This window comes from Sinocyclocheilus rhinocerous, unplaced genomic scaffold, assembly GCF_001515625.1.
Source record: "Sinocyclocheilus rhinocerous isolate Xijiao unplaced genomic scaffold, SAMN03320098_v1.1 scaffold1645, whole genome shotgun sequence".
NCBI lineage: Eukaryota > Metazoa > Chordata > Actinopteri > Cypriniformes > Cyprinidae > Sinocyclocheilus > Sinocyclocheilus rhinocerous.
Genome location: NW_015643341.1, coordinates 221,831 through 238,157, shown reverse-complemented (window position 1 = coordinate 238,157; position 16,327 = coordinate 221,831). Strand labels below are relative to the sequence as shown.

At 39.9% G+C, this 16,327-nt stretch overlaps 1 protein-coding gene across 1 annotated transcript; it reads left to right on the top strand.

Annotated features, from left to right (window-relative positions):
• The first annotated feature begins 1,035 nt into the window (after positions 1 to 1,035).
• On the top strand, positions 1,036 to 13,023 carry LOC107757307 (dystroglycan-like). Its single transcript, XM_016574749.1, has 2 exons — positions 1,036 to 1,582; positions 9,208 to 13,023. Exons 1-2 carry the CDS (start codon positions 1,253 to 1,255, stop codon positions 11,488 to 11,490), a joined length of 2,613 nt encoding a protein of 870 aa, XP_016430235.1. The 5' UTR covers positions 1,036 to 1,252; the 3' UTR covers positions 11,491 to 13,023.
• Positions 13,024 to 16,327: the final 3,304 nt, after the last annotated feature.

Here is a 16,327-nt window from a genome sequence, read left to right as displayed (position 1 = left end):
GCGGAAAGTGAAGTATACCCGGGCCTTTATTGGCTCACTGACGCTGATGAGATTAACCCCTGAGGTATCGAAATTTGGTACCGAACGGCGAGATGTTTTTCGATACTCGATGGTATCGAGGCAATTCGGTCGGTGCCTAAAAAGTATCGAACTCGATACCCAGCCCTAGTCTCAAGACTTCTGTTTTAGTCAATTGCATCAAGCTGTTTCTGAATACAAAAATAGCTATCTTTCAATCACCGTTTTCATGCGCATTTTGAAGTATCGCATTGAAAACCAATGACGGAAGCTCAAATTTTGAGAAAAAAAAAATCCCTTGACTTGCAAAAAAGTTTTTAAGCTCGCTTGAGATTGAGGTTTTTGACTGCGAATAATTGAAGATGGAAACGCATTTGCCGAATAAATTCCTCCATGCACATCTAAAAAGTCATGTGAGCATAACCTGACTAACCAGTGGACCGATCTCGTTGCACAGCATCTGAAATGTTATGGACATTCTTAAATGCCCGAGCAAAGTCTGTCGTCAAAGTATTTCTGTATTGCCTATTTAATTACATGACTACGTTCCCAAACAGCAGGCATCCGCTCCGAAAGCAGAGGCCGCATTTTATTGTGTATGACTAATTTATTATAAATTAAAATTATTATACTCAGTTGCTTCTCCTACTTTTCTTAGTGATATTTATTTCCAGTTTATCAGGAAGTGAACATTTTGTTCTCTTTGACTCGTTGGATGGAAACGGTGCTTATTCGCTTATGTTTCATGCAAAATTCCAATTTTGCATATAACTTAAATCCGCAATTTTGGATGGAAACCCAGTTAATATGTCTTGTATAAAGACCCACTTCCGATACTATGAACCTGTTAGATGGTTGGGTAAACCTGAACGAATACATAGCTTATACCAATAGCTTTATTTTTTCCCCATTTTACAGCGCCAACATGATGCATCACTCCGAAGATGCATTGGTCAGACATGTCAGTGTCGTCTTTTGCTATTGAAATGCTTGTTAATTAATTCCTCTCTTTCTCTTTCTCAATGCAGGTCTTAGAGGCAGCCCCTTAACTATGGGATTTCAGAACTACTGAGGGCACTTCCACAAAAGGAGGGAAAAGGGGCCGGCAACGGGAACAAAAGGAGAGGATTGAGCTTTTGAAAAGAGGATCAGTTCTTTCGGACTCAGCAGGGTGCATGCAGCCCCCTCAACTGGGCGTCCTCTTTTGTGCGAGCGAGAGAAAATAAAAGCAGGCATGCGCAATAAACTGAGAGAGTTCCGGGATGGGGGACGCCCCATGCTAGGGCAGAGGGACAGGACTCTTCTGGTGCTGCTGATCGCAATGGTGCTGACAGTAAGGGAAGTGCGGGCTTCCTGGGATCAGAACCCAATGGAAGTGCTAGGCAACGTAAGGCAGCTGGAGGCGTCTATGCACTCGGCGGTGCTGTCGGACCTACGTGAAGGGGAAGCGGCGGTTGCGGCGGTGTCGCAGCCCGGCGGCTTCCCAGACTCCTCGGCGGTGGTGGGCCGGGTGTTCCAAATGCAGGTGCCCATCAAAGCGAAGAACTCCAGGAGCACAGTAAAGGTGAGAGGCTGTTCCTTAAAAGCACATACCATCCTTCAAAATGCGTTGCAATTGCATGCAAACATATTTGTCCTCTGGTGCTCAGCGGATCGTCCCTTGTATATCAGATAGCGCCACATCAACACTCCCCAGCCAGTGTACTCAGTCAGTGCAAAAGATGTGACTTTGCCCCAAGCACTGCTCAAATCTTATTCTACGCTTTCCTTATGACTGATGGACCATAAAATGTGTTGGTCCCTGTAATAACGCAATACTACATGCAAACACGTGATCCGCATGCTTGATGGCATAGAGCTCTCGGAAAACTGCGGGCTGATGCATGGGGGGCGCTTTACATTTAGATCAACAGCATCAACAAATCTGTTTGTTGACCAAAATTTCTGTGAGGGCATGGGATTTATTTTATGCTTTTGTGTAGTTGATGTTACAATTGGCTATTTGTATAAAGCCCAACAAGGTGTGTGCTTCTATCATCTTGTCAGCTTGCATTTCTTTCTTTCTGAAAACCGAGCAGTGCACTAATGGTGCAAACAAAATGCAGCCCTGACCAGGCATCTTTTGTTGACCACCCAGCAGTTTATGAGACATTTTTAACCAACCCGTCCATGTCAACTGTTGTTAAAAGCGTGACCCCATCCATATCTGTTCATTGTGTTTCTCTGTCCCATCTGAATGTTGGGTGACTCTCCCAGGCCTTCTGTGTAATCCTACATTCACTGGATCATTTCTGCCCTGTCAAGCGCATTTTTAAGTTGAAACCACAACTACAGCTGTTCCCTTGCATAGCCATTCAGACCTGTCCAGACCAATAGCCCACAATGAACTTCCCCTCTCATTTCTTAACAGCATTTAGAATCAGCTTTGCCAATTATAAATAATTTTCTAGTGTCATGAAAAAGTAGCGAGTCGGGCTTGGGGACAAAAATGAATTAAAACTACAACTGCAGTGTTTAAAAACTTGGATGGTTGTGCATGGAAATTGCACAAAAAACAGCAGAGTGGTAAAGGTGATTATCAGGGCGTAATAGCCCAAAAAACAAGTGTTTTGATCATACTGTCATCCGTAAATGTAGCTTCAATATATAGAAAGATGCACAAAAACTAACAAGTAATTTTCCTACAGTATAAATGCATCTAAATATAGATGGATTGATAAATACGAATAAAAAAAATATATATATATATATATATTAAATTCACATTAACTAATGACACTATACTATAATATAATTATAATTATATAACTATAATCTCTTGTTTGCACTTAATATTTCAGTTGATGATGATATTTTATTTTAATTCTTCTTGGCATAAAGTATTGCAGTTGGTCTTTACCACTTATTCTGTAGTATCTTGTTGAGTCAGTCAAGTCCAAAGCCCTCTGTTCACACCAGACCCATCAGTATGATTTCCACGAAATGCTCGGACCCTCAGATCTTCATAAATAACCTACTGTGCAAAAAGATCCTTTTGAAGTCACTGACCTACTTTATGCTTTTACATTTCTTGCCTCCATTTTATCAAAAGGAGCCAAGGGGATACGCTTAAAAGAGAGAAGAGCTAAGCTCATCTTAACATCCCCTTGTCCTGTTTTGAACATAAATTTAAAAAAAAAGCACAAAGCTCAAGTCTTAAATGTCAAAGCCAATTGACGATTGCTCAATCATTTTAAGATATGGAGGCAGATGTTTAGTCGCTGCTAATGTCGATTCTGTTTAAACGATTCGGCGAGCTTCTCTCTCCCTTGTCCTTTAATTTCTCTGTATTCCTCTCCTCCTGCTCCTTCACACTCGTCCGTGACGGCAGGATTCTTCGTCTTCTCCCCAGCCCCTCCCTTTTTCAGCACAAAGACTGGTACTGAAACCTAATTAGCCTCAGCAGTGAGGCAGTGGAAAAGTTGTATTCCTGCAGCTGATAATAAAATGGCTTTGGAAATATGAGTCACTGTATGTCGGTGGGGAGACGGATGTAACTCAAGATCGCTCCGTTTGGGTCTCGTGGATGCATATTCGCCTTTATTTGTTATGATACTGTCTGCATAGCAACCAGCTTTTGCGGTGCCGGTGTCATCGCAGGCTAGAATTACTCTGCCGCACCACTGGCCTTTCAGCAGTCTTTATGCAGCCTTTCGTTTTCAGAAACGAGGTCCTGTAATTCCTCATTTTAGGTGGGTTTGGAAACAAAGGGAAGAGAACACAGCCCTTGGCTTGTGTGAATAAATCAACGTTGCGGTTCCTGTTATGTCCGCTAGAGGGCAGTTAGGGGTTGACTAGTTAAGTGTCCTTGACTGTTCTCCTTGTGATTGTTTTAGGAAATGGAGCTCTGTGGATTTACACCATAAATAAGCCCCTCTTTTAGCATTTATCCCTCTTTCTTCAGGCTCCTTATTTTGCAGATGTCCTATCAAATAGACCCTATGTTGAATTCAAATGTCGTGTTACTGCATATACCCTTCTCCACCTGTCCGCCATGAATGACAAGGCCAGAAGAGCTGTAATTTTCGCTCTTTCATAACATGTCCGTGTTTCGATAACAAACCACGATGAAGAATACTGCTTGCCATTCATGAGTTTTATCTTCACTGCATTTTTTTTTTCCTCTGCATGTTTACGGTTTTCTCCTTTGTTCATGCTTGTTTCGCAGCATGGATCAAAAGCTGACATTCCCTCCTCACCGAATAGCAATTTAAAGTTTTATTATAAACAAACAGCTGCTCTCCCGGTGAGCCTTTATTCTGTTTCCTTTTCTTTCCCCGTCTAAAAAATGTCAGCAAGCAGAATCAGCATTCATTTGATAACTTTCATTTACCCAGATGAAGGTTGAAGAAATGGATTGCCATCGGCCACTTGAAGCCTGTTTTGATTTCTGCTAGACGGCCTGCTCAGTCGCACATTTTGTAAATCCCTCTCTCAAGTGACCTGAACACACCCCACATTTCATTTGTAATTTTCGGCATAAAAATGGGTCATGTTCCACAGTCCACTGAAAAAGGTCTGCCGTTTTCCCTAGGTAAGAGTGGGTTATTTTCCAAGATCATTCTGTCTCGAAATTAGAAGTGCAAATACTTCGTTCCTCAAAATGTTGTTGGGCCTTTATTTAAAGAAGCATGTGCAAATGTATTCAGAGACTGAGATGAGTGGAGTTGCATGAATGTTTAACCAAAGTAAATGGGTTACTCATTTCTTGTAAACATCTGCTTGGCCAAACTAAAGGGCTATCCCTCTTCAAATTTTCCCCACCGCCTCCTTTGTCTCCATTTCTCTCTCTAATATCACAAAGACATGCCTGAGCCTACTCCTTCAGAACTATGAATCTTATCTTTTCAGCTGTCTTCATATCCCAACAATGGGATCTTTTCTTCCTGCAGACTCCCCCGTAAGCGTGCCCTAACAATGGGTGGCTTTATTCGACCCACAACGAAGGGAGTTTCGATTTATCCGTGTAATTCCTTCATTTCAGTGGGGAAAAGTTTATTCTTCTCATCAGGCCTTTTTAGATTTTGCTATTACAACCCTATCACAGAGGTCCTAAGGGTTGTTAAAGGGATGGTTCGTCCAAAATGAAAATTCTGTCATCAGATGCTCACTTTTATGTTGCTCCACACCTGCTTGACTTTCTTTCTCCTGTGGAGCACAACAGCTTTAAAAGTTCGGCAGAATGTTAAAGACTGACAGTCGCCATTCACATTCCTTGTATGGAAAAAGATTCAGTGAAAAGTGACTGAAGTGGGCTCTCATTTTGCTTAACCTTTCATTTTGAAAAAGGTTTGAAACAACATGAGAGTGAGTAGCTAAATGATGACAGAATTAACATTTTTAGGTTCCTAGTAGGGCTGTCTATCACCAGAAAAGTCACGATACGATACGCATAACGATACAGGTGCCACGGTACGATAAATATCACGATACAGTACTGCACTGAATTTCACCTCAGCAGAATTTAATAAAACAGCTGTTTATTAAACACTGCATACTATAGTGCCATTTCTAACTATTGGCAGAGCAGGCAGTTGACCTCTGCATTATGAAGGGCCTCCATAACTGTACCACAGTACAATATAGGTAATGGCACATGTTTCATGTTTACATTGGGCATTCCCCACCAGGTACAGTATTCTGATCCTACGTTTAAAAAAATAAAAATTAGAAGAGTTCTAAACTAATGCGTTGTCTTCACTGTATCTAACGCACACACATGCTCACTCACACAGATTTTTCACACTTTTTAGCGCTGCCCCCGCAATTTTATCAACTTTTATCAATAGCTTAATCGCTCAAGAGCTACATTATCTTTCTCAACAAGGAGCTGGTAACATCATTGTTTCTAAAGGAATTAAAGCCACAGCTTCACTGTTAATAGAGAAACGCAGCAAAACGGTGGTAATTCATACTTATACAGAGCCTCCCTCTCTCATAAATGAACACTTGATGAATTACACTTTTCTGAGAATAGAATATAGAGGTGGAGATCGCTAAACTGCAAGCTTACCGGTGTTTTCAGAAAGCAAGCGCGTTTATCCACAGTGAAGAGAGAGCGCGTGCACATGGTTGCCAGGTTGACAAAGATAAGTAGCACACTTAGCAGATATTTCTGTATTGCGCAAGTGGGAAGCTCTGTTTCGGGGATTACGTCTCTTTATATCAGGCAACCCCGGTTGTGTTCCTCTGCAGCCATATTAAACCTTTTTGTAGCCTATATATTATGCTCTATTCATGATTTTTTTTAGAAACCTCACACTTTTCTACTCAATTTTAAACGTTGTTCTTGTATTCATTTCAAATTAAGTGCATTCCACTGCTACACATGCCACAATATCGATACTGAGACTGCTGTATCGATACTCGTATCGTCAAATCTCTTTGACGATACATCGTCGTATCGATGTATTGAACACAGCACTAGTTCCTAGTTGGTCCCTTGGTTTCGTGACTGTGGGATATGGAGAAGGAATTTTTTGCCGGGGAGGGGAATCAGGTTTTCTACATGTGCCATTCAGAAGCATCCCGACAGGCTTGCCGCAGCAACTGAAATATGAAAGAAAAAACAACTCTCTAATATTCTTGTTGTTGACATTCTCTCTGCACTCGTTTCTGTCTTTCCTTGCTTTCTTCACTTAAGTCAAGAGAAACATGCCTTTGGCAGAAGTTATACTGTTTTTAGTGTGGGTTGCATGAATCATCACTATGGAAACTATGTGGTTCCCTGAATGTGTGTGGCTGTGTGTGTGTGTGTGTGTGTGTGTGTGTGTGTGCGTTTTGCCACTGATGCTCTAGTTTCAGAAGGCAGCATTGAAGACTTGCCTTAACCTTCCGTTTTGTTCTAAAGCAAGGTCTGAAGAGGCAACAGAATGTAGACACATGCCATCTGTGCCATATGTTTCATTGCAGGGATGGTTTCAGTATGACTATAAACAGAATATGTAAGGTAATTTTTGCCAATGCTGTATATGTATTAGCTGTGTTTTTTACAGATAATGAGGCGAAACGTAAATATAGATTCAGTGGCAGTGCAGAATCAATTCTCTAATTGAAGGATGATTCCAGAATTGATCGTAGTTTGACACTAGGCATGGGCCGATTACCGGTTTCAAGGTATACCGCGATTTGAAAATTTCACGGTTTCAAAACCGTTAATATTTTCCGTTATACCGTTCCTGCGGTATGCGCTGTTTTTCATGTCTCCTCAAAGACTGAAAGTGTAGGAATCCCTCAGGTTAAGTGCAGTGTAAAGAGTAGCACGACCCTCCTCCTCCTGTTGGTGCGAGCGAGCGTTCAGTCACGTGTGTGTAGGATGGCCGAACTTAAGGAGCTTCCCCTGGAATTTACGCGATCGGCAGCCGACTGTATGTGGTGTTCCTGAAGCGCCTCCTGCTGTCAGAGAGTGAATCTGCGTCTCATTCAGAACTTCTGCTGTTTGCTTCGTTCAAGCATGTAGTACAGTTTCACAAAGCTAGTCAGAACATTCTGTTTTTATATAACTAAATTATATGAAATTATATAAATGATATGTATATGAATTATATAACTACAATTAAATAACTGTAATTACAGATTTAGGTTAAATAAAGATGTCAGTCTTTATTTTTCTTCTTTTTAGGAAACAAATTAAAGAAAAATAAACATTCTACTGTTCCTAATATTCTGTATGTTGCTCAAAAACAAAATATATTGTGTTCAGCGGAAAACAGTATTTTTTATTTTTTTACCCAGTCATTTAAACATAACACATTTTAGAGCTGTAACGACAATACCGTGAAACCGTGATATTTTTTGCTTAAGGTTATCATACCATCAAAATCTCATACCGGCCCATGCCTATTTGACACTTTCTGTAATTGATAGCTGTGGCCCATCTCTGTGTTTTAAAGGAATAATTCACCCCAAAATATAAAAACTTTCCCATTTTTTTAACACTCTAATGTCATTCCAGATCAGTTTGACATTTTCATTTGTGGAGCACAAAATTAGATGTTTAGCAGAATGTTCATGCTGCACTTTTCCATACAATATGAATGAATTGAGATGGACATCAGGACAGGAAAACAGCAGCGTAAAAGTAGACCATGTTACATTGCAGCTTTTTATATACAAAGCTATTTTATAGCTTAGTGTGAGGAAGTAACCGAACTGCCATTTCACTTTACAGGTTATGGTCCCTCTGAAGGTGCCATGTTTAAATATATGTGGAAGCAAATTAAATTTGAGAGCTCCGGCTGTGTAAATTATAACAGAATTGTCATTTTGCATCCGTTAAAATACCACTGTTCTGTGCAAGCCACGTACCATTTGAAGTGAAGCAGTGTTGAGGTTTCAAACACACTATCAATCAACCAGACTATAGATCAGCCTATAATTAGACTCCCACCTGAATTATTTATGTCTCTCTAAGCGATCAAATAGGTTCACAATCAAACTCGCACACATGCTCTGACTGGTTGATGGGAACATTCAAAAGCAAGATTGCGAAAGGCAGAGAGGGGTGTGGTGCTGGTGCATTTTTGTGTCTAAAGCTTTGAAGGCTGTCAATTGAAATAAAAAGCCCAGCTGCTGATGCCCTCACTCCCTTAGTGACTGCTGTGCACTGGTTTGAGTTTTAATGACCCAACCCATGAGCACTGGCTCTACATAATGTATGAACCAGGGTTTATTAACGATCAAATTAAGGGGCTGGAAGGATGTATTTTTGTATTTACAAAGAGGCTTGTTTGTGTTAATGGATCATCTCAATGCCATTGATTCATTATTGGTTATTTTTGACTGAGCGCTCATTGAACGGCTCTCCAGCTGGTGGAGTATCTCATGCCGCAGAGAGCTCTATGCCACTCTGTGAGCACTCGTTCATTATAGTCTTTACTCCTCCTGTCTTACTGAATTTCAAGATACTGACTTTTTGCTCACAACCAGGAAAGACTGAATACAAAAACTAAAAATGATGTGTCAAAGACAGCTTTGATTCATGTGATTTGGATATTAGTCACATTATAAAGTAGGTTTTACTTTCAGGTTTTCAAAAGTGTTTGACTTGGCAGTGCATATCTGGCATCACTGTAAACTCATTTGTCTTGTTACATTTCAGATGCAAGTCATTCAGTTGCGGTAATCGTTATTTCTCCTCCTGTTTTACAGATCACAGAAGCAAGCAAGGATGTGATCCCAGCATGGTTGCATTGGGATGCAGAGAGTGGCACACTTCAAGGCCTTCCTCTAGAGACAGACAAGGGCGTTCACTACATATCTGTTTCTGTTTCCAATGAGAGCCAAGTCTCCCAAAGCCCAGATGTGTTCTCCATTGAGGTGCACCCAGAGGAGCATGCTGATACTGACCCTTTTCAGCTTGCAATTCAACAGTCAGCCAGCAATGATGTCCAACCTTTCATCTGTGGCAATGAGGAGCCTGTTACTGTCCTTACCGTCATTCTGGATGCTGACCTCACAAAGATGTGCTCGAAGCAGAGGGTGGAACTACTTGCTAACATGAATAAGTTTTCTGGCATGGGGCTTCAGCACATGAAGATTTTGCCTGTGGTCAACAACCGTTTGTTTGACATGTCTGCTTTCATGGCAGGACCGGGAAATGCCAAGAAGGTGGTTGAAAACGGAGCACTTTTGTCCTGGAAACTTGGCTGCAGTCTGGATCAAAGCAGCATTCCTGATATCAGTAGTGTTCAGGTTCCAGCAAAAGAGGGAACCATGTCCGCACAGTTGGGATATCCGGTCGTTGGGTGGCATATCGCTAACAAAAAGCCCCATGTACCTAAAAGGGTGCGAAGGCAGCTCAACAACACCCCCACTCCCATTCCCTCATTACTCCCCCCAACAACTTACCCTGAGCCCCCCATCCGTATCGTTCCCACACCGACTTCTCCTTCTATTGCTCCTACCTCAGACAGTTCTGCCCCGCCTGTTCGTGGTCCTGTGCCACTTCCTGTAAAACCTACCATTCGAAACAGAGATCCCATTGCCTACACTCCAACTGTAGGCCCCCCTCAGCCAACACGAGTAATAGACTCCACCAGCACAATCACCATCCAGCCCACCATGACCAGGCCTGTGTATGTTGGGGCCTCTGTCACCCCAACAACACCCACAACCAGGAAACCGACAAAAAGACCTGGAAAGAAACCCAAGACAACTCTGATACCAAGAGAACCCAAGACCACCACAACCAAGCCACCAAGGCGCACAACACCCCCTGTTATCCTAATTGAAGGCAATATAAAACCCCAGCTGCGAAACCCAATTGACCAGGTGAATGCCTACGTTGGCACCTACTTTGAGGTGAAGGTTCCATCTGATACGTTTTTCGACAAAGAGGATGGAACTACCGATAAGTTGAGACTCACCTTGCGCAAGGGCAATGATGTGGTTGGAGATGATTCCTGGATACAGTTCAATAGCACAAGCCAGTTGCTCTATGGATTAGCAGACCAGGAGCATGAAGGAAAACATGAGTATTTCATGCAGGCAACTGACAAAGGAGGTCTCTATGCAATAGATGCCTTTGAGGTCCGTGTCAATCGATGGGGAAACAGTGTTAAGTCACCGGTGTTGTTTACTGCTGTGTTCGAAGGGGATGCACGTACAGTCACCAATGACATTCACAAGAAGATCCTTCTCGTCAAGAAACTAGCCCAGTCTTTCGGTGATCGCAACAGTAGCACCGTTACACTGAAGAACATCATGAAGGGCTCTATCATAGTGGAATGGACCAACAACAGCCTTCAGCAAAACCCCTGCCCAAAAGAGCAAATACAGCAGCTGACCAGAAGAATCTCTAATAATGAGGGTAGACCCTCACCACAATTCATGCATGTTATGGAACCAGATTTCAAGGCCTTAAATATCACTGTCAGAGGCACAGCAAACTGTCGCAACTACATGTTTGTCCCGTTAGGTGAGATCCCAGATCCGACCATCTCTCCGGTTACTCCCGCTGTGGGCGCTGGAAGACAGAGCAATGATGATGTGTATCTTCACACCGTCATACCGGCAGTGGTGGTTGCAGCAATTTTGCTGATAGCGGGAATCATTGCCATGATTTGCTATCGCAAGAAGCGCAAGGGCAAGCTGACCATCGAAGACCAAGCAACCTTCATCAAGAAAGGAGTGCCCATTATTTTTGCGGATGAGCTTGATGACTCTAAGCCGCCCCCATCTTCCAGCATGCCCCTTATCCTTCAAGAGGAAAAGCCTCCGCTTCCTCCACCAGAGTATCCCAACATGGCTAGTCCAGAGACAACACCTCTGAACCAGGACCTTTTGGGAGAGTACACACCTCTACACGATGAGGATCCCAATGCCCCTCCCTACCAGCCACCACCACCCTTCTCTACGCCAATGGAGGGGAAAGGATCCCGCCCCAAGAACATGACCCCGTACAGATCTCCACCCCCTTACGTGCCACCCTAATGTTTGCCGAAACCTCCGGAGCAGGAGGATGTGGAACTTTTGTAGTTCCACACCAGTGTGTTGTTTCTTTGCATTATGGGATTTTTAGAAGGGGGGTGCTGCAAATTGGGGTTTGAGGTTTGAATGTGATGGGATGATTTTGTTAAACTGGACTCTTAAGGAGATGTGGGAGGGTGGGGAAATTGGATAGTCTGCAAAGGACAGCGAAAACAACCTCAGCCTCTGACAACTCTGGTTATTGCTAAACTGTTGGGGATGTACCCTCCAGTCCTGGCACTTTTGTGTCTAGATGGGCTTTTTTGACTAATTATTGGTTTTGTTTTGATTTAGATTTTCTTTGTTTTTTGTTTCACATTTTTCTTACTCAGAATCAAAACTCCTTGCCTAACAGCACTCTTTCTATCTTCTGAATTCGTTAATCTTGAATAATGTAAGCGGACAATAAAGCTGACTGCAGGTGCAAAAGGTTTCATAGAGAAATTCAATAAGAGAAGGGGAAAAAAAGAATGGCCTTGAGGGACTTGGACAGCCGTGCAGACAGTTCTGTGGGATGTCGATGCATTATGGTTTTGCCTTTTAACACAAAATTAAACTGTTTTTATTGTTCTTCACATGTCTAGTTAAATCACTACAAGAACAGGTAGCCAAAATGAAAGATTTGTTTAATCCACTGTATATTTGAAAGTTATGCTCGATCATCTTTAATTGTTATTATATATTTTATTACTTTAAAAATTTTTTTTTTTTTTTTAAGTATTACACTGCGATAAACACTATTTTCCACCCCTCAGAAATGCTAAAAACATATTAAATCACTGAGTGAACATGTCACAGTGTGTGTTCTGACTTGAGATCTGTGCTATATAGTTTCTTGCCAGCCATGTGAAACTTTTGGAGGCGGTAATCTCATGAGTGAGTCGTCTATGCAGATTCTGCCTTTGACCCGACAGTCCGGAGCCTGTTATTGATCTCACTTAATCATATTTCCCATAGGCCATGAAGAAATCTTGTGATTTAATTGGTTGTACAGGTTGACGGGGTCTTCGCATCCTTAATTCTCTCATAAGACAGCAGGAACCATGTTCAGCACCCTCAAGTCAAAACCACCAATATAATGTTTCACCAGTTAGACTCAAGCTACTGACAGTCATTGAGACGGATTTGTCAATTTCAAAGACTTGATTTAATCAGAACAAGCTCGGGTTTCAGATGATTTGTAGTTTCTTTGTTTCTTGCTTTTTCTTTTCTTTTTATGTTATGTTATATATATTTTTTAATATATAAATATATATATATTTCAGTGATGATTATGGAGTATATGCCTTGGATCCACTCGAAATAATTCAAAATAAAGACTGAAGATTTTGATAATGGTGACCCATCCTCTACACAACGGTATTGTTTATTAAATGTCATGTCATAATTATACATATATTTGCAGTTGAATGCCATATTTTGCCTTGGTGATATCGCAGCAAGTGTCTTCTGTACATAATATTCTGCCTGTGGATATAACTGTATAGTCCAAACTTGTGTAAATCAGATATGGTAAAAAAAACTAAAACAAAAAAAGAAATAAGGAAAAAAATATTACTTTTTGTTTTAGATGAGGGGTGATTATTTTTTATATATAGTAATGGTAATAAAAAAAAAAAAAACCTTGAGCAAGACCTGGAATAGAACGAGTGAACAACTGGTTTTTATTTACAAAATCATCAGAAAACTAGAAAAAAAATTAATGAAAAAAAAAAAAAAGATTGATAAAATCACAATCTAATTTTTTACAAAGTTTTTGATACAGCCTCAAATTGTTTATTAAAAACAAATATATAGTGTATTGCAATTTGTAAAACTTTAGTCTTGGTAATTGATTCATTATATAGCTTTTCCTCATGGGTCTTTTTCTTAGGTGGTTTTCTTTAAGTTTGCTTTAAGCTTACAAAATAGAAATGGTGGACTGTGTTGTCGGGGAAAATGTCCTATGTAATAGTATTCTTTTTTTTTCTGATTTGTGTTTTACACTCATTTGTTTTTAGGTTTGGAATTCAAAAGTGACATTTGCAATAATAAAGGTGTGGCATAGTCACGGCTGGTCAGTACGAGTAGTGTGCAAGATCTGTGTGACGCAGTACCTCCTCAAGTCTCACAACCCCAGAATTGCTTTGCCACGTAGGAGGTTATGTATGGATGTATTTGTGGGTGTGATCGTAACTTGCATTTTAATGCTTCCATTTAGCCTTTATAGATTCATCAGTAAACCAAAATCCATGGCGGTTTGATTTGATGTTTCATTTGTACGTACCAGCAGGTTGAAGATGGAAATGGTGCAGGAAAAGGTGCAGTAGGATTGAGGTACAAAAACATTGCAAAATTCACTTCATCATGGTACGGCATTGACAACTTGCAAAATAATTTTCAGTATTTTTTCAAAGAAGCAAAGTTGTGTATTTGCTTTAACCCTGAATCTGACTGAATCTGGTAGATTTATACAAGAAATTAAAGCAAAAATAATCGCAGTTTGCCAATGGGGTAAGAAAACCGCATACACTATTTTGCTTCTCAAGTAAATGTTTGTTTTTACAAGAACACTTTTTTTTTTTTGCAGTGTACAGCAAAATCAGCAAGGAAATGCTTATTGTCTTTTTTGTGGCCTTTTCTAATGGATTCTTTTGTTTTGTTGTTATAATACGTTATTTATACATCATTTATGTAGCAATGATTTTGTCGCAGAAAAGCTACTGCTTTCTCATTAGCACAACACTGAATGAATATTTTAGGTGGAAAAACCAAAGATGCAGATTACAAAATGGCTGTCGTTTGCTACCGTTAAGTCTGCTGCTTAAGTTCATGTTGTCTTTTTTCAGTTTTTTTTCTTCTTACAGTTTTGAATAAAAGCAATGATGAATAAGTAAAAATATGATAGTTTCCCCTCCGTCCCTTTTATTTTATTTTTTTCTTATAGAGATAAAGCTCAGTGTTGTAAGTCTGTGTACATGTATTCAATCTAAATGGTTAATTTCACAAACAAAAGTTTTATCTATTTTACAATATTATTTTTTATTTTTATTTTGCACAGCTGTTATGTTTTTATTTGTTAATTCAGTCAGCCTTACATATATTTTCAGCCTTCACAAAACAATTTGATTATACTTTCTGTATGAATAATAACTAATCCTTAAAACCGGAAATGGCACAAGTGGGGGAAACGGTCAGTATGTTTGTGTGTGTGTGTGTGTGTGTGTGTGTGTGTGTATGAGTTTTTCTTTTCATTTTTTATGTTTGTTTTTAATATTTTGTCTGAGTTTTAACAATGTTACAAAGTGTGCAACCTGTATTGCAAAGACAAGCCGAGTTGACAAAAGATTGAACATTTAAGCAATGTGTTTATAAAGGTGCTGAGGTCGACCTTGGGTCCAGGTATTAGAAATGACAATGATGTGTTGAGCGAGACGCCTTAGAGGTCAGTTGCTGCGAAGAAGTGCAACCTAGTAAAGAATACAACGCCAACGTAATGACGAAAAACACTATTCATTCTCTTTCATGTTACACAGCGTTGGTTAATTTATGCCACCAAACACTGTATGTTTGAATCTTGTATTAAAAAGTGTTCTCACCGGGAATGTGTGTGGGTTCTTTGATAATTTGAGAGTTTTGCGCAAACTGACTGCGATCGGTCCACCGACGTGCATTAGGTGTTGATGCATATTATACTGCATGTAAAAGTCTAGTCACGATAATGTCCGTAATTAGGGAGTTAAAGAATGTTCCTGGTTCAAACTAAGATATATGAACTGTTGATTAACACTGAAAATAATTTCACTTAAGTTTAAAACTAATAAAAATGTACAGTACTTACAGTAGTAGTCTATGTTGTGAAACATTTAAGGTGATTTTCAAAGCATAAATGTTCAGTGATTTTATTTATTTATTTTTGTTTTACTAGAAATTGTGGGGTTAGCACCTTTTCAATTGTCCTTTTACGATTGAATCCTTTTCTATGCACATGCTTCTTTTTTCAAAGAAGCAAAGTTCTTTATTATTATTATTATTGCATTTGTTGTTACACTAAATCACACTGCATTTTGTTGACAAAAAAGCTGTTATTATAAACAATTTTGCTTAAGCAAATTGATCTTCTATACAGGATTGTTTATATTATTATTAGTTGTAGAAGTAGTAGTAGTATACACACAAACAAATTGTTTTTTTATGAACAAATAATGATTCCTCAACTTTCGTACTAAAATTATACATTCATCATAAAATGTAAAAACATCTACAGTAAAAGAGTAGAAAAATATATAAAGTCTATAGCTTGAGTTGTGAGGTTCCTGGTCGCCGTGATTTTGCCAAGTAAGACATGTTCCTGGATCAACATCTTTTGTTTATCCTGGATGAACATTACTGTCCAAAAATATAGACTAAACACAATCCCTACACCTAACACTACCCATAATTTATTGCTAAAATCAGTGTGAAATGATAGCTGATTAACAAGGGTGTAGAAGCACCTAACCCTGATCATAAGCCTAAAACTGACATTTCCTGAAAAGTTATCCCTCAATTCCGATTGGTTAATTTGAATGTTGTTCCAGGATCAACAAGGATGTTGATCCAGGAACATGTTGTACTTGGTGAAATCACGGTCACCTGAGGTTCCTTTGCATTATATATATATATATATATATTTAAAGTATTTACAGCATTTGTCAAAGGATCCTCCTCAGTAAGACCCCTCATTACCATCAAAGAATGTGAACCCTCCAGCAAGTGACCTTTCGGGTAGAGCACCCTTCATAAAACCCTTTCGCTTTTGAGGATCTGAAGCGCCCTCAAT